Source organism: Macadamia integrifolia, chromosome 14, assembly GCF_013358625.1.
Source record: "Macadamia integrifolia cultivar HAES 741 chromosome 14, SCU_Mint_v3, whole genome shotgun sequence".
NCBI classification, from domain to species: Eukaryota; Viridiplantae; Streptophyta; class Magnoliopsida; order Proteales; family Proteaceae; genus Macadamia; species Macadamia integrifolia.
In genome coordinates this window covers 18,481,078-18,504,862 of record NC_056570.1, presented here as the reverse complement: position 1 = coordinate 18,504,862, position 23,785 = coordinate 18,481,078, and the positions used below count along the sequence as shown (strand labels likewise).

General features: G+C 38.2%; 1 protein-coding gene across 7 annotated transcripts in view; it reads right to left on the bottom strand.

The window, feature by feature from the left end:
• Nucleotides 1–3,538: 3,538 nt before the first annotated feature.
• LOC122060525 overlaps nt 3,539–23,785 on the bottom strand; it is a 34,370-nt gene continuing 14,123 nt past the window's right edge. For all 7 annotated transcript variants that reach the window (XM_042623637.1, XM_042623638.1, XM_042623641.1 and 4 more), the window contains 2 exons: nt 4,648–5,049; nt 3,539–4,004 (listed from right to left, as the gene is read on the bottom strand). In XM_042623637.1, the coding sequence (XP_042479571.1) occupies nt 3,866–4,004; nt 4,648–5,049 (541 nt within the window). In that variant the 3' untranslated portion in view covers nt 3,539–3,865. The remainder of the gene's footprint in view (nt 4,005–4,647; nt 5,050–23,785) is intronic.

Below are 23,785 nucleotides of genomic sequence, written 5' to 3'. Positions count from 1 at the left end.
GGGCCCATGATCTCAGAGGTTGGATTATATTTCTTCTAATATTTCCAGGTCCAACAATATATTCCAATTCATTATTGATTGTTCCTAAAGGTACTATTGGAAATATTTGAAATAATTGAATTTTCAGTCATTGCACATATGTAAATAGGCATACTTGTTTCTTACCAAAAAAAATAGGCATACTTGTAAACTTTTTTTTCTTTTGTAAGCAAAGGGGCCCACTAGGACCCATATATATTGGGAAACTTAAGGGGGTGTTTGGTTCGGTAAATCTTTGGGATAACATTCTTTAGAATGATAATTCTTAATTTTTGGAGGTGTTTGGTTCTACTAGATTGACCCTCATAAGTGAACACCCTACTTCCCATGAATGACCATATTACAAAAGATGTGTTCCAAATCTGAGTTTACCTCAGCACTTAAACTCAGATTTGAGCAACCTTTTTACCACCTAATATAAAAGGAGAAAGCGAAAAGAAGTTCTCTACAGAAGCCAATATCTCAACCCGCGAGAAACATGTACTAACCTCAAGGTAGGGGTGTCAATTCTTAAACCGAACCGGTAAAACCGACTGGATCAAACCGATAACAACACGGACTGGATCGAACCGAACCGAACCGAAGCCTTATTGGTTCGGTTCGGTTTGGAGTATTGCAACCCCAAAACCAAACTGAACCGCACCGAAAACCAAATGAACCCGAAACCAAATCGAAACTGGCTCAAAACTCAGACCGAAATTGAAACCAAACCGGTAAGAAACCGAAACACTCCAAAATTCATTAAAAAAATCAAAATTTGCATAGTTTTGTATACATTTGTATGGAAAGTCGAATCCAAACTGGACCAAAAACCAAAACCAACCCGGTTACAAATCGATTTAAGAAACCGAAGACAAACCGAAACCAAACCGCACTGAAACCAAAACCAAACCGAAATCAGAATTTCCTTATTGGTTCTGTTTTGGTTTCAGCTTTCCCACACCGAAACCGACTCAACCCGAGCCAAAACCGAGCTAGACTGACTAATTGACACCCCTACCTCAAGGCAACCAAACGATTTTTTCAGAAAGAAACATAATTCAGAAGAATGTCTATCAAAAAATTAACATTCATATCTGATATATACACCATTTGATTTACCGAACCAAACACCCCCCAAAATTTCCCTATGAAGGACACTCAAAATTCTATGTTCACTGATTAAATCTTAGATTGAATAACACACTTAAATAGGGGAAGAATTTTTTTTTTAACGTGGAGTGTGGGCTTTGTTGTTTGGATCTTGTGGGCCAGAATTACCAAAACAAATATTTTTTTTTCATGTGCTTTTAGTATTGGGCTTGAATCAACTTAATATGTTTGATGGGTTTTGTGAGCCAAGCCAAGCTGAGACTAGCTTGGACCTAAACCATCAAAATTTTAAGGGGGGGCCCAAGCCCGGAAAAATCAGGATTCTCACAAACCTAAACCAAGTAGAACCCAGTCTCACCATTGATGAATCCAAAACCAAGCTGTTGACCCCTTCTTGTTAGGTCTATTTCATATTAGGGATTCATGCATATGTCCATTTAGATGGTGGAGAGGAGTAAAGACCTGAAAAAGTGGAAGCTAAGCAAGAAACCACCGTAAAAGAGATCTTCAGAAGATGTGGCATGATATTTTGAAGCCCATATTAACCATTACAAAGTTCATGGCGACAATGGTGCCCCTCAAAAAAGGGCGTACCTGCTGCGTGAGGTTCCCGCATGTGCAAGGTGGGGGGGGGGGGGGGAAGAACTAAGCAGCATTACCTTGAGTGTGTCGAGAAACTATTTTGACTGCTTGACCACCAGGTTGCAACTCGTACTTTTACCATTGGACCAAGGGCACCCCTTAACAATGATGCCCCTTGACATCCTGCAATCAATGACAACCAATGTAAGAACTAAAAGGTTCCTTTTTTAGTATATTGTTGTGCCACAGCTGAAAGTGGCCACAACTTACAATAAAGAAGAGCAAGTGGTCAACACTCCTAAGTCCTAACTATTTTTTAGGCAGTAGCTAGTAGCTAGTAGCTACCTTCTAATAGCGGAAAATAATCCTCTGTTTTTCTCATCCCTGTTTTTCCTTGTTTTGCTACCCGCAGAACGCGACACGTGGAAAACTTTAAGACCAACGCACCGGATGTAATAATCCTCACCCAATCTTGACCGTTGGTCTACTTGTTGTCCACGTGTCGCGTTCTGTAGGTAGCAAAACAAGGAAAAACATGGATGAGAAAAACAGAGGATTTTGATCCTCTAATAGCTGGTGTTCCGTTTTTCTTTTCAGAAGTCATATTTTCCTGATTCAGAGCGTGGCAAAGGCTTAACTTTTACAGTTCTCCAACTGCAAAATTGAAATTCTAAGAAATGATTTTGGTACAAGGCATCAAAAGTTATAGCTCTGTTTAATGCTTTAGTAACCTTCTACCAGGAAAAAAAAAAATTCTTTAGTGACCCAATTAATGCACATAACAATGAGTTATCACTTTATCAATAAAGACATAACTACCATTTTTGTACAACTTGGGAGGAAAATTTCTGTTGTATATGGGTTGTCATTGTTGGCAAGCATGGTCATGTGTCAGTGATGATGTGTCAGTGATGAGAAGACCAATTCTGGTGATGTGAGAGTGCACAGGTCTATTGTCAGCGGTGGCAGTGTTTGCTTTGCACTGAAGGTCTGTACGTTAGTGTCAACAGTGCAGAGACAGTTGGTAACTAGGGGTGAAACAGGGTGGATCCCAGCTCAACCCTAGGTCCCAAAAACTTAACCTGGCCCAACCCTACCCGATCGAACTCATGCCTGCAACCCTATCGGATTCATGCCAACCCAACTCCACTCTAATTGACCCTGATTTTTGCCAGGATCGGGCTAACCTGATTGATCCTATTTTTACCTTTTGTATCTATGCATTGAAAAAATAGAATCACCAATAGATCTTGCCTTCCAATGACATCCATTCTTGCCTCATGCAGCCTTCTCACATATCTCTTTCAAGGAGAAGACTCTCTCATTTGCATCCAAGAGACTAATTAATCCTCCTACTTGTGCCAGATATCTACAGTAGGATTACAAATACTATCAAATCAGCCATTGAATGCAACCAAATGTAGGAAGAGTTTACAATTTCATCAAATCATGCAAATACATCAAGGCATCAACAAGAACTCAGGTTTGAACATAAATGCTAAAAAGTACAGTAAATTAGAGGGTTGTCCAACCCATAAAGCACTAGAACTGCTTCAGTTTCAAATAAGTGTGATCTCTCCTGTTTGAAGGCCATTCAACTTGAAATTCTATAGATAAAAACCACTCTCCTAGTCCCTAGGCCTTTCAAATGTGACAAGTAAAAAAAAGAAAAAAAGAAGGTTTAGTTGCAAAAGAACAGAATCAATCTGAAACAGGGTCTGACAGACTAGGAAAACCGGCAGTAGTTTCTTACTACAAATATTTAATGGAAGGAAGAAAGAGAGTCTCACTGATAAGAGGAGATGAAAACACACAAGCAGCGACATAAGATCAATTTCCGTTCCATTAAATCAGTCCAATGAATTGGTTACAAGCATATTTATTAAAACGAAATTAAAATTTTCCTACTTGTAAAACCTAATGTATCTCCTAATTATCCAACCCAATTTAAATCTATAATGTAATCAAAACTCTACAATTCAAAATGGGATGGAACTCGTAAAATATTACAAGATAAACCAAATATACAAATATCCTACTAACCCAAAGAGCTGCTCCTGTATCTCCTTTACACATCAGATCATAAAATAATTACTTTTCTAACATCATCTTTGAACCTTCACTTAAACAAAATTCCACCTTCTAGAGATTATCAGGGTAGGACTGGAAGCTCCAATTTGTCGAAGGAAAAGAAACTGACACGCCCATGATCTACATGACAAAACTTCAAAGGAATGCCATTGCACTTTTCCTCGAGGTTTTCAATCTCTGCTCTCAGTGGTGGTTGACCCCTAAAAAAAAAAAAAAAGACAAAACTAAAACTGAACATTAAGATGGTTTTACAATAGTGCAAGACATACAGGTTGATCTCTTTAAAAAAGGAAAAGGTAAGCAAGAGAAACTAATCAAGGGAAAAAGATGTGTTGAACTAAAGACCAAAGCACATTTTTGCAAATAGTGCACTGAAAATATGTATTATATGATGGATTTCTCAACATACAAAAAATTCATTCTATATGCCAACAATTTCATTTCATATTTTCTTCATACTTAAAGAGTTCTAAATGCAGAAAAATCAACAAAAATGACACCCGAAGATCATTCCAGGCAGGCCTTTATAGATAATAGATTCAGCAATAATAAAAATCACAGACATCATGATTCAACTGTAGTTTATTTAAGTGCATCTACAGCACTAAATATTCAGGATGGCCACAGTCCCGTCCATAAAGTAGAATACATTCAAATATCTTGATAAACTGTAATGCCTAAAACCAAGTCATACTTGAAAAATAAAGAGAGAAGATACACAGATTCCAAGGTTTACATGCAAGATATATTACTAGGGATAAATAGTAGAACCATCAATACTTCAAAACAGGTACAGGGTAAAGACGGAACAGATTGTCTGAATCTGCCATGTGTACCGCGTACCTGGCTAAACAGAGGATAAAACTTGGATCACCCGGACAAGACTTTCTAAACTTGCTGTTGGGAAGATACACATCAAAATCCAGCCCCACTTCATTAATATTCAAATCTTTAAACAGGCTAATGATGGTAAGTTCATCTTCTGATTTCCTATCCGCTACCTCATTGCTTTCCATAGTGCCTTCAAGATGAGCAGAACCAGGGACGCTCTTAACACTCTTCATAGTCCAAGGGACCCCATGTCGACTGACTATGTATCCCAGGGACCTTAAGTGTCTGTAAGCTTCAAATGCCTCCCAATGACATCCATTCTTGCCTTCTGCAACCTTCTCACATATATCTTTCAAGGAGAGGACTGCATCATTTGCATCCAAGAGAACTAATGCTCCAATTTGAGCCAGATATCTGCAGTAGGATTACAAATACTATCAAAATCAGCCATTGAATGCGCATTAGCTAGCAAATGTACGAAGAGTCACATTTTCATCAATCATGCAGATACATCAAGGCATCAACAAGAACTCAGGTTAAAACATAAATTCTAAAAAGTACCGTAAATTAAAAATAAATCTAAGTCATATGATTCACTGTTTCCCCTAGTTACAAATGATCAATCTCAATCATCTGAAGATAATTTAACGGCCATACGACAAGCACGGTATTGAGCTTTATTATAAAAAAAAGTAAAGTTTAGCATATAGCCCAAAACATATACATCATAGACACATAATCACATAACAATTGACATGATGTCATGATCTATACATCACCCTTCCCAACCCTCAAAGGCCACATTCCTACAAGAAGCTTAAATCCCCCCATATTTTAAAACAATTGTTGCTCTAAATTGTGAAGGCACTGACTTCCATCTCTGTTACAACCGCTTATCCCAGAAAAAAAACTCGAGCTATTAAGAGCTACAATAATGTATATCAACAAAAAAAACCCCCGCACGTGCAGACACACACACACACACACACACGGCTCTGCACGTGGCATCAAGGGGGGGACAACAACACAAACCAACACCTGACATCCTCGGTCTGATACCATGTTACAACCGCTCACCCTAAAAGCATGAGCTAATAAGTAAGGGCTACAATATGTATATCGACGCACAACACTGATGTAGATCGGGCATGCAAGAGAAGGGGATCTGCTGATTCCTTTGAACCAGGTCCAATGTTGTACCAGCCAGCTTCCGCCTTGGCCCCATCAAACCAGCCCAAAAAGGGAGCTGGAAAACATTGTTCACGTGAACAGTAACCCCTGCACTTTTGTCCTCAAAGGAAGCTTCTAGAAGATCCTTAACTGTCCCTTAATGTTGAAACATTGAAGCTTCAAATGAAGAGTAATGTAGAACTAGGTCACAAGTGATCCAATCCCAGGTCAGATCTTTACTAAATTCAATATAAACCAAATTCAGGGATAGAAAAAATGAATAAAACAAACAAATAAGAGAATAAAGAAAAGAAAGAGAATTCGATTGGGGTTGAGAAGGGGGAAGAAGAACTAGTGAATGAGCATCTCACCCTCTGGTTTAGGCATCTCACCCAACTACATCCCACAACACAACAACATAAGCAATCTTTTTTTTCTTCAATAACAAATTCGTTCATAATATTGTAGCCACTTACAAACTTATATAAAAGACTCAAAACTAACTCAAACCCTAAAAAGAAAAGGCCTAACCAATCCTTAACTAATTGGGAAACCTAAACTGACTAGGAAACTAAAATAACAAGGGAAATGGACTCAAAACAAGACTCTAACTAAACTAATGAATTAAATCTCATTTTCCTACTTTCTACCCATATTTTAGGCCCATTAAAGTGGCCCTAATGGGGGGCCGGTGGGCCCCAAAAAAAAAATCCGAACCTGGTTGGCTGAGGCCCCACTTGAATGAAAAGCACAAATATTAGAATCAATGGAAATTTTGTAAATAATGTGAAATTTCTAAGGAGTGGCACTATTGTAAATAATCTGGAATTCCCAAGTGATAAGAGGGGTCGGGCAAGTAAAGGGGGCACAAGTGGGATTAAGAATAATGGAGATGGGCAATAGGGGAAAACAACAAATAAAGTACTTAAAAGAAAAAGGAAGGCTTTAAAGACTTAAGAGAATCGTGGGAGAGAAGAGTAGTCTTCTTCGCTGCTTCTCAAACCCAAGGCGGAAATACCAGTCACAGCTTCATCGAAGAAAACTTCTTCATTAGGGCTTTGTTTGATCTCACACTTTAGGCTAAGGAGAGGCCTCTTGGATGCAGTCACGAATCACCCAAACAGTAAAGGAAAGGAGGAGATGAACCTGCAACTCAAGTCTGGCGATGGATAATGTTCCAGATCTGGTCGCAGAGTTATAGTTCACAGACCAGAAGTGTTTTCGACTTCAGATTCAGATATCTGACTTGCCTTAGGGCTGGCTACTGTTGCTCCAAGTTTCGTACCAATAGCTTAGGGTATGATGGAGATCGACCCACTTGGGTGGTGCTACTAACGTCGCCTAGAGACAGTATGTATATCTGATCAGAGTATAAACAGAAAGAAACCAAAGGATTAGGAAGAAGAAGAGAAAAAAGAGATTGCAGGGAAGAGAAGAAGAAGAAGAAGAGGGGGGAGAAGACAGCCACGTAGGGAGTGGGCGGGGTTTCACAATCACTTTTTTTTTTTTTTTTTTTTATTTCTTTGTTAATCAACTAAACAATTTCTTAGCTTACATGCCTTACTTATACTAAATCAAAATAAAAACTCTTAAAACTGAAATATAAAATCCTAATTGCTTTCTAAATTAAAGTCTAATAAAATGGAAACACAATAAAACTAAGATTGAAAATTTCTACTTACTTAATAGCTACCCCAAAATATCCTAAAATAAAAGATAACAAATATTCTCAAAATAAAATAAAATCCTAGAATATTCTATTAATCTTGAATCCAAATTAGTAACTTGGAACCCAAATTGGATATGAGTCTTGGTCTGGGTTCTGGAGTAGGTTTGGGTTGATCCATCGGAACGTTGTTGCATCAACTCCCCTGTTGTTTAGATAAAACTCGTCCATGAATTTTATAGAAGGAAAGAATCAACACCACTCGATCAGCGCTCCAAAGGGGTAAAGATCTAGTGCACCTTGCGATCAACAGTCACGAATTTCTGATGGTCGTCAACAACTGATATGACTTTGATCGGAATCAAATGGTAAGGCTTCACAAATGAGATCGGGTCATCGACCAATTCTTCAGAAGCATCCTTCATTTGATCATTCAGTTCATCTTTAATATCAGCAGCAACGCTTACTGTAATGGCCTCTAGATAGGAAGCTTTAAGTACTTCTAGATTAGTTTGGAGAGCTTTCAAGGTTTCTTCATTCCATTAGAGAGAGTTTGGTTCATGAGGTAGCGTCGCAGTATCATGAATAATGTGGCTTTGCTGGTTATCTGGGTTCAGAATGAGTGTCTCTATGGCATCAAGTCTTGTGGCAATGTTCTGGAGGATAACAGCTTCTGCTTCCTGTATAGCCTGGTTAGCTTGGAGGATTCTTAAGATTTCTTCGCTCTGTTGAAGCAACCAAGTCCACTGTTCAAATGAGGGGGTGGTGTAAACAACCATTGGGGTAAACGAGTGGATAGGAAATTTGCCCCGATACCAAATAATGGGGGGGTTGGTGGGCCCAAAAAAAAAAACTGGTTGGTTGAGGGCCCACTTAAATGAAAAGCACAAATATCAAAATCAATGGCGGTTTTGTAAATAATGTGAAATTTCTAAGGAGTGGCACTATTGTAAATAATCTGGAATTCCCACGTGATAGAGGGGTCAGTTAAGTAAAGGGGGCACAAGTGGGATTAAGAATAATGGAGATGGGCAATAGGGGAAAACAACAAATAAAGTACTTCAAAGAAAAAGGAAGGCTTTAAAGACTTAAGAAAATCGTGGGAGAGAAGAGTAGTCTTCTTCCCTGCTTCTCAAACCCAAGGCGAAAGTACCAATTGCAGCTTCATCAAAGAAAACTTCTTCATTAGAGCTCTGTTTGATCTCACACTTTAGGCTAAGGTCCCCAGGTCAAAGGCCTCTTGGATGCAGTCACGAATCACCCAAACAGTAAAGGAAAGGAGGAGATCTGAACCTGCAACTCAGGTCTGGTGATGGATACTATTCCAGATCAGGTCGCAGAGTTATAGTTCACAAACCAGAAGTGTTTTCGGCTTCAGATTCAGATATCTGAATTGCCTTAGGGCTGGCTACTGTTGCTCCAAGTTTTGTACCAATAGCTTAGGGTATGATGGAGATCGACCCACTTGTGTGGTGCTGCTAACGTGGCCCAATCAGAGTATAAACAGAAAGAACTAAAAGGATTAGGAAGAAGAAGAGAAGAGAAAAGAGAGATTGCAGGGAAGAGAAGAAGGAGAAGGGTGGGAGAAGAAGAACAAGAGGGGGAAGAAGACAGCCACATAGGGGGGGTTTTCACAATCACTTTTTTTTTTTCTTTGTTAATCAACTAAACAATTTCTTAGCTTACATGCCATAGTTATACTAAATCAAAATAAAAACTCTTAAAACTAAAATATAAAATCCTAATTGCTTTCTAAATTAAAGTCTAATAAAATGGAAACACAATAAAACTAAGATTGAAAATTTCTACTTAACTAATAGTTACCCCAAAATATCCTAAAATAAAAGATAACAAATATTCTCAAAATAAAATAAAATCCTAGAATATTCTATTAATTTTGAATCCAAATTAGTAACTTGGAACCCAAACTGGATATGGGTCTTGGTCCGGGTTCTGGAACAGGTTTGGGTCGATCCATCGGAACGCTGCTGCATCAAGCCCATTACAGCAAAAACCCATAGGATCAAAGGCCTAACACAAACATAACCCAACCCAAGGCTTATTTGTAATAAGCCCATTAAGTGACTTATCTACATCAATTCTCCCTCTTAGAAAAAATTCGTCCTCGAAATTTGTAGTGTGAGGATGATTATATCATGGTGCACGTCCATCTTCAAGCTGTAGAAAAATTCAGGTAGCTCTTTGATAATAAGGATATAATCTAGAATGTGAGAAGCTCGATCTTCAAGATACTTTAATCGGATAACGAACTCCACATGCATAACCTCAACATCATCGGATGTATCCATAGGGTCGTCTTCTAGTACATCTACCACTATGTTCTTGGCTCTCAAGCTCCTTAGGATCTTCCTCTTGGCTCTTCACAGTCATCACAGTTTTTGTAGTGTCAAGTTCCTCAATCTCAACCTTATTGTCCACTGTGGCAACCTTTTTGCTTTCAAATTCTTCCACATGAGTCTCACTGATAGGAACATCAATGACTAGCTGCTCCTTGAAAATAGTAATCGTTGGAATTTCTTAAACACTAACCTCAAATACTGACTCTAGTTCACTGGTTGGAGGTGTAATCCTATGTTGCTCCTTTTCAATTGAGGTCGATGATTGCTTCATGCTCTTGTCAATTGTGGGTGGCTTTTGGGGTGTAATTGGAGGGAACTCTGGTGGAAGGAAGTTCATGCTTCGTTCACATTTAGATAAGTGCATGCCTGCCAACTCATACTGCATCTCGTCCCAAGTCCTAGGCTTAAGCCCTTGAGCGTGAAGTTGCCTTTCACGGGCTCTCCATTGTATTCGAACAAGATCACTCATTTGGGAGCAAACGTATTTAAATCATTGCGTCTCTGTCAAGTTGTAGTTGTCAAAGTACACATCTAATTCATACATCCATTCAAGGAATTCCCCTCGAAAATAATGTGGCTGAGCATTAGATGGGGCAACAGTAGCCTGAGTATTGGAGTGAGCAAGAGTAGACTCTCTCAGTTCTGCTAGCTGTTGGTCAAGACCTTCCATCCTTGCAGTCAAGGTTTGAAGGGATTTCCACACATCCTCCAGTGAAATTTGTTTAGAGTTTTCTTCAACCATAGCTCTAATACCAAATAATGTAGAACTAGGTCACAAGTGATCTAATCCCAGGCAGGATCGTTATTAAATTCAATATAAACGAAATTCAGGGATAGAAAGAATGAATAAAAAAAGAGAAAGAAAGAATTCAATGGGGGTTAAGAAGAGAGAAGAAGAACTAGTGAATGGGCATCTCACCCTCTAGTTTGGGCATCTCACCTAGGACATCTCACCCAACTGCATCCCACAGCACAACAGCATAAGCCATCTTTTTTTCTTCAATAATAAATTCGTTCATAATATTGTAGCCACTTATAAACTTATATAGAAGACTCAAAATTGACTCAAACCCTAAAAAGGAAAGGCCTAACCCAATCCTTAACTAATTAAGAACCTAAACTGACTAGGAAACTGAAATAACAAATGAAATGGACTCAAAACAAGACTCTAACTAAACTAATGAATTAAATCCCGTTTTTCTACTTTCTACCCATATTTTATGCCCATTAAAGTGGCCCATTAAAGCAAAAACCTATACGATCAAAGACCCAACACATATATAACCCAACTCAAGGCTTATTTGCAATAAAAGAAACCCATTAAGTGACTTATCTACATCAATTCTCCCTCTTAGAAAAAATTGGTCCTCAAATTTCATAGTGTGAGGGTGATTATATCATGGTGCACGTCCCTCTTCAAGCTGTAGAAAAATTCAAGTAGCTCTTTCATAATAAGGATGTAGTCTAGAATGTGAGAAGCTCGATCTTCAAGATACTTTAATGGGATGACGAACTCCACATGCACGACCTTAATATCATCGGATGTATCCATAGGGTCGTCTTCTAGTACATCTTCTACCACTGTGCCCTTGGCCTCCACAATTTCAATCTCAAGCTCCTTAGGATCTTCCTGTTGGCTGTTCACAGTCATCACCGTTTTTGTAGTGTTTTTTGTAGTGTCAAGTTCCTCAGTTTCAACCTCATTGTCCATTATGGCAACCTTGTTGCTTTCGAATTCTTCCACATGAGTCTCACTGATGGGAACATCAATGACTAGCTCCTCCTTGACAATAGTAATTACTGGAATTTCTTCAACACTAACCTCAAATTCTGACTCTGGTTCGCTGGTTGGAGGTGTCCTCTCATGTTGCTCCTTTGCAATTGCTGAAACGCTAGTGGAAGCAAGTATATGCTTCGTTCACGCTTAGATAAGTGCATGCCTGCCAACTCATACTGCATCTCGTCCCAAGTTCTAGGCTCACACCCTTGAGCTTGAAGTTGTCTTTCACGGACTCTCCATTGTATTCGAACACGATTACTCATTTGGGAGCAAATGTATTGAAGTCGTTGCACATAGTTATTAAGGCGTCACCTTAGTAGCGCCTAAGCACTAATGCGTTTTATGGGGGTTAAGGTTTGTCGCCTTATTGGAAATGCAGTGTTTTATTTATTTTTAAATTATTTTATTTTATATTCCATTTCTAAGTTTTCTATTGGCTTGCGTACAAAAGACTTGTACACTGCATCACACCGAATCACATAAAAGGAAATAATAATTGAAAGGAACCCTCATAGTATCTCACACGCCTTGGCTTAGGGTTGAAAATAAAACGCTTGGCAGCGGCAATTATCTCAATCGATTCTGGCTCTGACAACATTTTTTTGGTTACCATGGCTAGGCTGGCTTCTACTAGTGGTGGCTAGTGGCTTTGGCTGCTATTGCCGCTGTTGCTTCTGTTGCAAGTCTATGATTTAAGTAAATTATACATTTGTTGATATAAGTTGTAGTTTTGTGATTACATGACTATGTACTCCTCGTATCAAAAGCAAGCACTTGGACAAGCCAAATCCAATGGCTCTTCTAGTTGATTAGGAACTAATATCCACTCTGCTTTGCAGTTTTGCTTCCACGTTGATACTTCTATATTATTTATTCTTTCTTCCAATTGCATGATAAGTGAAAATGTTTGAATTCTTCTATATATTGAATGAGATTGCTATTGCTATAATAATCTATTATTGTCTATTGATTGAAATTGCTATTATTGTAATGGTATGAATCTTGCATTGATATGAATCTCTAATCTTATTTAGCTTATAAGTATAATTAAATAATTTTTAAGTATGTTATTTGTGCCAAATAAAATGGTTATATTAAAAAAAAACACTAGAATGCTTTATCTGATAAGGCGACGCCTTATGTTAGCCCTATCGCCAAAGCACTCCAAAAGACCCTCAAACGCCTCGGTCGCCTCACCGCCTTAATAACATCTCTGTCAAGTTGTAGTTGTCAAAGTACACATCTAATTCATACATCCATTCAAGGAATTCCCCACGAAAATAACGTGGCTAAGTATTAGATGGGGCAACAGTAGCCTGAGTATTAGAGCGAGCAGCAGTAGACTCTCAGTTCTGCCAGCTGTTGATCAAGACCATCCATCCTTGCAGTCAAGGTTTGAAGGGATTTCCACACATCCTCCAGTGAAATTTGTTTGGATTTTTCTTCAACCATAGCTCTGATAACAAAAAATGTAGAACTAGGTCACAAGTGATCCAATCCCAGGCAGGATCTTTACTAAATTCAATATAAGCCAAATTCAGGGACAGAAAGAATGAATAAAAAAAAAAAAAAGAGAATAAAGAAAAGAAAGAATTCGATGGGGGTTAAGAAGAGGGAAGAACTAGTGAATGAGCATCTCACCCTCTGGTTTAGGCATCTCACCTAGGGCGTCTCACCCAACTGCATCCCACAGCATGACAGCATAAGCCATCTTTTTTTCTTCAATAATAAATTCATTCATAATATTGTAGCCACTTACAAACTTATATAAAAGACTTAAAGCTGACTCAAACCCGAAAAAGAAAAGGCCTAACCCAATCCTTAACTAATTAAGAAACCTAAACCAACTAGGAAATTGAAATAACAAAGGAAATTGACTCAAAATAAGACTCTTAACGAAACTAATGAATTAAATCCCGTTTTCCTACTTTCTACCCATATTTGAGGCCCATTAAAGTGGCCCATTACAACAAAAACCCATAGGATCAAAGGCCCAACACATACATAACAAAGCTTATTTGCAATAAAATAAGCCCATTAAGTGACTTATCTACATCAATTCTCCCCCTCTTAGAAAAAATTCGTCCTCGAATTTTGTAGTGTGAGGGTGATTATATCATGGTGCACATCCCTCTTCAAGCCGTAAAAAAATTCAGGTAGATCTTTGATAATAAGGATGTAATCTAGAATGTGAGAAGCTCAATCTTCAATATACTATAATGGGATGACGAACTCCACATGCACAACCTCAATATCATCGGATATATCCATAGGGTCGTCTTCTAGTATATCTTCTACCACTGTGTTCTTGGCCTCCATAATTTCAATCTCAAGCTCCTTAGGATCTTCCTCTTGGTTGTTCACAGTCATCACAATTTTTGTAGTATCAAGTTCCTTAGTCTCAACCTCACTGTCCATTGTGGCAACCTTGTTGCTTTTGAATTCTTCCACATAAGTCTCACTGATTGGAACATCAATGACTAGCTCCTCCTTGACAATAGTAATTGCTGAAATTTCTTCAACACTAACCTCAAATTCTGACTCTGGTTCACTGGTTGGAGGTGTCCTCTCATGTTGCTCCTTTACAATAGAGGCCGATGATTCCTTCATGCTCTTGTCAATTGTGGGTGGCTTTTGGGGTGTAATTGGAGAGAACTCTGGTAGAAAGAAGTACATGCTTTGTTCACGTTTAGATAAGTGCATGCCTGCCAACTCATACTGCATCTCGTCCCAAGTTCTAGACTCATGCCCTTGAGTTTGAAGTTACCTTTCACGGACTCTCCATTGTATTCGAACACGATCACTCATTTGGGAGCAAACGTATTGAAGTCGTTTCATCTCTGTCGAGTTGTTAAAGTACACATCTAATTCACACACCCATTCAAGGAATTCCCCACGAAAATAACGTGACTGAGCATTAGATGGGGCAACAGTAGCCTGAGTATTGAAGCGAGCAACAGTAGACTCTCTCAGTTCTGCCAGCTGTTGGTCAAGACCATCTATCCTTGCAGTCAAGGTTTAAAGGGATTTCCACACATCCTCCAGTGAAATTTGTTTGGATTTTTCTTCAACCATAGCTTTGATACCAAATAATGTAGAACTAGGTCACAAGTGATCCAATCCCAGGCAAAATCTTTACTAAATTCAATATAAGCCAAATTCAGGGACAGAAAGAATGAATAAAAAAAAATAAGAGAATAAAGAAAAGAAAGAATTTGATGGGGGTTAAGAAGAGGGAAGAACTAGTGAATAAGCATCTCACCCTTTGGTTTAGCCATCTCACCTAAGGTGTCTCACCCAACTGCATCGCATGACAGTATAAGCCATCTTTTTTTCTTCAACAATAAATTCGTTCATGATATTGTAGCCACTTACAAACTTATATAGAAGACTTAAAACTGACTCAAACCCTAAAAAGAAAAGGCCTAACCCAATCCTTAACTAATTAGGAAACCTAAACCAACTAGGAAATTAAAATAACAAAGGAAATGGACTCAAAACTAGACTCTAACTAAACTAATAAATTAAATCCCGTTTTCCTACTTTCTACCCATATTTTAGGCCTATTAAAGTGGCCCATTACAGCAAAAACCCATAGGATCAAAGGCCCAACACATACATAACCCAACCCAAGGCTTATTTGCAATAAAATAAGCCCATTAAGTGACTTATCTACATCAATTCTCCTCCTCTTAGAAAAAATTCGTCCTCAAATTTTGTAGTGTGAGGGTGATATATCATGGTGCACGTCCCTCTTCAAGCCGTAGGAAAATTCAGGTAGCTCTTTGATAATAAAGATGTAGTCTAGAATGTGAGGAGCTCAATCTTCAAGATACTTTAATGAGAAGATGAACTCCACATGCACAACCTCAACATCATTGGATGTATCCATAGTGTCGTCTTCTAGTACATCTTCTACCACTATGTTCTTGGCCTCCACAATTTCAATTTCAAACTCCTTAGGATCTTCCTTTTGGCTGTTCACAATCATCATAGTTTTTCTAGTGTCATGTTCCTTAGTCTCAACCTCATTGTCCATTATGGCAACCTTGTTGCTTTCGAATTCTTCCACATAAGTCTCACTGATGGGAACATCAATGACTAGCTCCTCCTTAACAATAGTAATTGCTGGAATTTCTTCAACACTAACCTCAAATTTTGACTCTGGTTCACTGGTTAGAGGTGTCCTCTCATATTGCCCTTTTACAATAGAGGCCGATGATTCCTTCATGCTCTTGTCAATTATGGGTGGCTTTTGGGGTGTAATTAGAGGGAACTCTGGTGGAAGGAAGTACATGCTTTGTTCACGTTTAGATAAGTGCATGCCTGCCAACTCATACTGCATCTCGTCCCAAGTTCTACTCTTATGCCATTAAGCTTGAAGTTGCTTTCACTGACTCTCCATTTTATTCAAACACGATCACTCATTTGGGAGCAAACGTATTGAAGTCGTTGCATCTCTCTGTCAAGTTGTAGTTGTCAAAGTACACATCTAATTCATACACACATTCAAGGAATTCTCCACGAAAATAACGTGGTTGAGCATTAGATGGGGCAGCAGTAGCCTGAGTATTGGAGTGAGCAGCAGTAGACTCTCTCATTTTTGCCAACTGTTGGTTAAGACCATCCATCCTTGTAGTCAAGGTTTGAAGGGATTTCCACACATCATCCAGTGAAATATGGTTGGAGTTGTCTTCAGCCACAGTTCTGATACCAAATAATGTAGAACTAGGTCACAAGTGATCCAATCTCAGGTATGATCTTTACTAAATTCAATATAAACCAAATTCAGGGACAAAAAGAATGAATAAAAAAAAAAAAAGAGAATAAAGAAAAGAAAGAATTCGATGGGGGTTAAGAAGAGGGAAGAAAAACTAGTGAATCTGCATCTCACCCTCTAATTTAGGCATCTCACCTAAGGCGTCTCACCCAACTGCATCCCATAGCACAACAGCATAGGCCATCTTTATTTTCTTTAATAATATATTCATTCATAATATTATAGCCACTTACAAACTTATATAAAAGACACAAAACTGACTCAAACCCTAAAAAGGAAAAGCCTAACCCAGTCTTTAACTAATTGGGAAACCTAAACTGACTAGGAAACTGAAATAACAAAGGAAATGGACTCAAAACAAGACTCTAACTAAACTAATGAATTAAATCCCGTTTTCCTACTTTCTACCCATATTTTAGGCCCATTAAAGTGGCCCATTACAGCAAAAACCCATAGGATCAAAGGCCCAACACATACATAAGTCAACCCAAGGCTTATTTACAATAAAATAAGCTCATTAAGTGACTTATCTACATCAAGGAGTCCAGAAGCCACCGAATTGGCCAAGTAGAGTAGGATTTGTTTTAATTTCGAGTACTACTACAACAAGGATTTGTCTTAATTGCTTTATCTAGTCCTACTCCATGTTGGAGTCTTAGGTATATATTTGGAAAGTCTTAGTTAGAGTACGACTATGTTTTTAAGTCGTTTTGGTTGGACAAAGTCATTAATTAGTTTGTAGTTTCAGTCCTAAGCTAAGTAGGATTTCTATTATGTGTTGTCCTAAGTCAAGTAGGTTTCCTATTTAACATTGGAGTCATAAACCTCTATAAAAGGGGCATAGGCGCATAGCTGTAACTTTGAGACACAAGTTGAATAGATGAAAATTGAGCGATAACTCTTGGCTGAGAGAGCTGCTATTTGAGAGAGTGAGATACCTATAATTTTGAAAGAGTGAGATGCCTAAAAAAGAGGGGCGAGATATACAACCCAACCACTTCTCCCCCCCCCCCAACCCTCCGTTCGATTCTTTCGCCTTTTGTTTTCCTCTCATTCTGATTTGTTATAGTGTTTGAAGATCATCTTGAAGACCAGCAACCATCTGAGATCAAAATAAGCCCAAATCAGTCAATTGACCTCTGTCAGAATTAAGGTTTTGGATCCTAATCAACTTCCCCAAGGACTCTCAACCTAGAAGCCACTTTCCGGAGCCCTTTTAGGGGTTTGTTCGGGATACCAAGGGAGGAACTCGATCAGGTCTGGAGCTGATTCCTTGGTTTAATCTGTGAGTTATCCAAAATCTCCAGATTTGACCTAGGTTTGCCCTAATTCTGTCCAGCCACATATCTTCCCAACCTGAAGGGATCTTGAGCCACTGTTTGGAGGTTTTCTTAAGCATCATCAGCCCTACACTCGACTTGAATTTGAGCTCCATCAGAGCTCCCTACATCCAACCATAGGAATCCTAATTCTGCCCTGGTTTGAGACTTTGATTTGAATCTGATTTTCAGATTTGTCCCCTCTTTGTGCTTTGTTTTATTGGAGCTTTGGGGAGCATTATCCTTACATTAAACACCACATCTGAAGATCATTTTTTCTTAATCCCTCCACTTTAGTTTTCCCAAAAAAGTACACAGAATACCTTCTGTCAAAAAAAAAAAAAAAAAGTTCCGTTGCCCATCATACTGCCCAAAATACAGCAAAGGTACAGGCCTCTAAACATATCTCAAGTGACTCCACAATATTAATTGCTTCCCACATCTGTAATAAATCCATATAACATTATTAAGTAGTTGCCACTATGTACCGGAAATCAACTGACTTCACCCTTACAAAACTTCTAAAGCTCCAAGTCCATCATGCTACCTAAAATACAGCAAAGGGCATTGTCTTCTGCACAAAACTAAAATGAGTTCCCACTTTCGTAATAAATCCATTACAGAATCAGGTACTGGTCATTTGATTTGAATCTTCATGACTTCACGCCCAAAAATTCTCATGTTCCAAGACCACCATACTACCCAACTACACCAAAGGCATCGTTTCAAACAATTCTTAAGCAGCTGCATTATTAATTGCTTCACCTCTGAATGAATCCATCAAGTATTCACATTTAGGCATGATTCACCTCAAATGCCCCAAGCAATCTGCATGAATAAAAAACGTATTATTCACATTTTAAGTCACTACTCTGTGGCAGCGAGCAACAGGTGATGGGACAGGTACCCCAACATTTGAAACCTCGGGAGAGGAGGACCATCTCCTTCCTATCATCACATACAACAGTTATTTTTTGTAAGTTCCACCCCCTGACAATAAGTGATCTACAGAGAATCTTAACAACACACCGCAAACAAAGGATGACCAGGTGGTACCGAATGTTATAGCCATGGTTTAAAGTATCTCCGATACCGATACGATACCCTCTGATACGTATCTTAAATTTAGCCGACCGATACGATACACACCGATACGATACATGAAATTTTTAAAATCCTTTCGTATCGATATATATCCTATGATACATATCGATATGCACCAATACACTATCGATACGTACGGATACTCTATGAAAAATATAAAATCAATGTGAAATATATGTTTCGGTATGTATCAGTACGTATCGGTGAGTATTTGTATGTATCGATCGGTACGTATCGATGAGTATCAGTACGTATCGATGAGTATTGATATGTATCGATCAATACGTATCGGTGAGTATCGGTATGTACCGATACAGTACGCTACGGTCATATAGTGGCCAAGATGAGTATTTTTTTCAGAAAACACGAATTTTTGAGGGGTTTTTGTTCCAAAGTTGCTGCCAGTCATATTTCTCTTTAACTAAAGTGGAAATCAAGGTTGGGAACAAGGATTTTACATTTATGGGACAACTACAAACTTTGAATTCTTAGTGCGATACCCTCAATTTAGTGTTTATGCATAATACATGTTATCAATAGTTTTTTTTAACAAATTTTTTATGCAAAAGTGTTTAAAAAGGTGTTTCATATCCATTTATGTGCGTATCTTTAGCGTATCTTAGCGTATCTCCGATACGATACGATACCCTCCGATACGTATCTTAATTTTGGTCGACCGATACGGTGACCGATACCGATACTTTAATCCTTGGTTATAGCTGATGTATGTGGAAAACGAGGTATCACCACTAATGTAGACTAGGATAGATAGACTACCAAGCCTTCAACTGCAGGATTTTTTAATCAGAAGAACAACCAAGAATAACCACAGTAGAATAGCAAAAGAAACAGATCAGAACTAAGGAAGAAAACAGATCTGTAAATCAGAGTTTCGAATCCAGAAATTGGAATTTATGAGGTCAGAATATAACCCAGATTAAAGGACTAAATCAGATACAGGAATAGGGTTATAACAGATCATAAATTGTGAACAAACGTCCATAGAAATCAGAAACAACCAGAAGTATATATCGATCTCAGAAAACAGAATAGATTAGGTCAAAATATCCAGTAGGCAGAACTGTGAGTGATTTGTGTAACAGACCAACCAGTGGTCTGATGGGGCCCAAACTGCGATCTAACCACCATCAGATGGGGCCTAACACTGGACCAAAAGATGCAGATAATCAGGTGGTTGAAAGCCCTTGAATCAGAGATGAATTTGGGAAAAAGAAGGAGAGTTTCAGAACTGGAAAATAGAAAGTATTGTAGATCAGTAGTGTGGTTTACCTGGGATGAACTAAGATGGAATTTGATACCTTGGAGTGCTTTAAAACAGTAAGAGAAAAGATAATAAAGTAAAAGTGGACCTCTCGGGCTTCTCACTGCAGAGAGTCAATTGGATCAAACACCAATTCCATCAGCCTTGATCAAACATAAGACAACTCTTCATGGAGAAAACAATAACAGCAGCCATTAATTTGTTTATCAAAATCATTCTAGCTTTAGGAGCCTCCTCTTCTTTATTTATAATGTTGATGGGGGAGAGAATTACAAAATAGAAGGTTCTTCAAAAGGAAACCTTAATTTAGTCTCCTAATACGATACTTACTAAAACTGAAATTAGAAACTAGCTGAAAAAGGAAACTAACTACTAATGACTTGACTCAACTAATAACTTGACTCCTAAGGAAACAAATATAACTTAAATTAAACCCAACTGAAAAAGGAAACTAATGAAAAATGAAACAAACTAGTAATCCCGTATGCTACCTTAAAGCCCCTTTTTTAGGCCCATAAAAGTAGCCTATAACACTCAAAACACATGGAATCAAAGGCCCAACATGTATGGAACCCAACCCTAGACTTATTCCTAATAAAGCAAGCCTAATTTGGTGAAGAATCTACATCAACCACACTGCAGAAAAGAACTTCACCAAAAATGAGGTATCCTTTTCTTTTTTTCTCTTCCTCCAATCCTACCTGCAGACTATTGTCCTGCTACCTGCAGACTTCTGTTCTGCCAGTACAGACGGGGAAGTCCTGGTTATGGATTCATAACAGAGCAATAAATATATTCATGATTTTAGATTTCTTGTTTGAAAATAAAATGCAATACATCATGGAATCCTTTCAGAATCAAAGATTATTAAACCTTGTTGAAACTGCTCGTCCCTGGTACAAATGTATGTTCAAATATTGCAATTTAACTCCAGATTGCTAAAAGTCATACCTGAAATATTTTTTAATTATGGCAAAACAAAAGCAAGGGGAAAATGACTCTTGAAAAAGAACAGCATACACCAAATTAGCATGCTTCATGAATGGCTAAATTACACATTGGCATGACCTGGAATCTACCAAAATCTAGCATTTATTGCTCAGCTTGCATCCTCGGTAGATGGCAGAACCTATATTCATTCATTTAAAGAGAATACAAACAAATATAAAATGCAAAGGTACACATGCGAGAAAATTAAGAAACATCTGAATTGTCATTTGAAAACAACCAAGAAAAAAAAGGCTTGTAAAATAACTAGATGACAGTAAAAAGAACGAAGGTTTTTTCATCAAAAAAATAAAAAATAAAAACAAAGAAACCATGATACAGTTGACATATGTGAATGGAGAGGAACAATGAGATGTGAGATGAGGAAGAAGATGGAGAAGTAGAAGAGGGAGAAGAGAAAGAATCGATGGATGTTGAAATAGTGTATTGTAAGAGATAACCTCACCTACACCAATATATCCTTTACTAATATATTTACAAGGTATTACACAAACCTCCCTAATGCAGGAGTAGATTACAAGTAATTAACTCCGCAGTTTATAACCCCAAACAATACAAATAGGAGCAAGAAACAAAGAAATAATATCATCAAATAAACCCTCAAGGATACAATACCCATATAGGAACAAAATCAGCCCAAAACCCAACACGATAGGAGAGAGAAAGACCTTCTATAGAGCTGGAGAGAGAAAGGTGCGGCCAAGTCTGTGGGAGTTTGATTGAGCTGCACTTGTGGGTGTAGATAATCCCTAGGGAGGATACAAAAACCCTCAAATATGAAGGGCTTCTGACGGCTGGTTATGGAGTTATGCGCTTTCTTAATTTTCAGACCTAGGAGAGAGAATGTGAAGAATTCTGCAGGAATAGCAACTTGTCTTCTTCAGATAACCTTTAAGAGAGGATCGATTGATCTTCTTATAGTATAGAACCAAGGATCTGCAAATCAGATCTCAAACTTGGGCAACAATGAGGGTCAATTGGTTTCAAGAACAAAAACTTTTTGGCTGGTTGATTCTGATTTTATATGCTTTAACATGTCTGAACTTCTAATAAGAATAAACAGAAAATAAAAATAGAAAAAGAAGAATCGATGGAGGGTTGAGAAGGATGAAAGAAAATAAAGGAATGGGTATCTCACCCCTCAGGTTTTGGGTATCACACCTCTCAAAGGTTTAGGCATCTCACATCTCAATAACGGTTTTTTTATCTAAAGAGTAATCACTCAATAATTCATTTATTCAAATCTAAAATTATAAGTACATAGGTTCCTCTATTTATAGAGGGCAGAATAACAATCAAAATACTACTAAGAGCTAGTTTTCCAATAGGACTAGACACTCCTACTACAACTAGGAATTCAAAATAGGACTAGGACTTGACTTTATGACTCCAACATGGAGCAAGACTAACTAATAGTTCATATAGGACTTTACAACCGACCAATGGCCTAATGGGCCTTTATTGAATTAAATAGCAACTAACTAAACTAATGAATTAAATCCCGTTTTTCTACCTTCTACCCATATTTTGGCCCAGTAAAGTGGTTCATTTCAAAGAAAACACATGGGATCAAAGGCCCAACACATATATAACACAACCCAAGGCTTATTTGCAATAAAATAAGCTCAAGTGACTTATCTACATCAACTCGCCCTCTCTTGGAAAAAATTCATCCTTGAATTTTGTAGAGTGAGGGTGATTATATCATGGTGCACATCCCTCTACAAACCGTAGAAAAATTCAGGTAACTCTTTGATAATAAAGATGTAGTATAGAATGGGAGTTCGATCTTCAAGATACTTTATTGGGATGACAAACTCCACATGCTCAACTTCAACATCTTCGGACGTATCTATAGGGTTATCTACATATGCACATTTGATGTCTTCTAACTTCAATGCAACATAAAGCTCTTTTGGTTCATCTACCTAGTGGTTCCTAATCAGTTCCATTGATGGTTCAAACACAACTTCATTCTTGAACTCCTTAGGATCTTCCTCTTGGCTGTTCACAATCATCACAGTTGTTGTAGTGTCAAGTTCCCTAGTCTCAACCACACTATCCATTATGGCAACCTTGTTGCTTTCGACTTCTCCCACATGAGTCTCGTTGATGGGAACATCAATGACTAGTTCTTCCTCAACAATAGGAATGGCTGGAAAAATTTTAACACTAGCCTCAACTTTTGACTCTAGTTCACTAGTCAAAGGTGTCTTCTCTTGTTGCTCCTTCGCAATAGAGGCCGATGATTCCTTCATGCTATTGTCAAATGTGGGTGGCTTTTGGACATCTGGTGGAAAGAAGTACATGTTTCGTTCATGCTCAGATAGGTACATGCCTGCCAACTCATATTGCATATCGTCCAACATTCTAGGTTTACATTCTTGAGCTTGAAGTTGCCTTTCACGGACTCTCCATTGCATTCGAACACAATCACTCATCTGGGAACATGCATATTGGCGTTTTTGTGTCTCTGTTACGTTGTAGTTATCAAAATACATATCCAATTCACACATCCATTCAAGGAATTCCCCATAAAAATAATGTGGCCGGTCATTAAATTGGGAAGCAGTAGATGTATTCTGATGGGCATCTTGTGGAGGGAAGAGCCTTCTTTGAAAATATATAGAAGGTATTGTATCACTAACTCGTATTTCATCTCTTCCCAAGTCCTAGGCTCA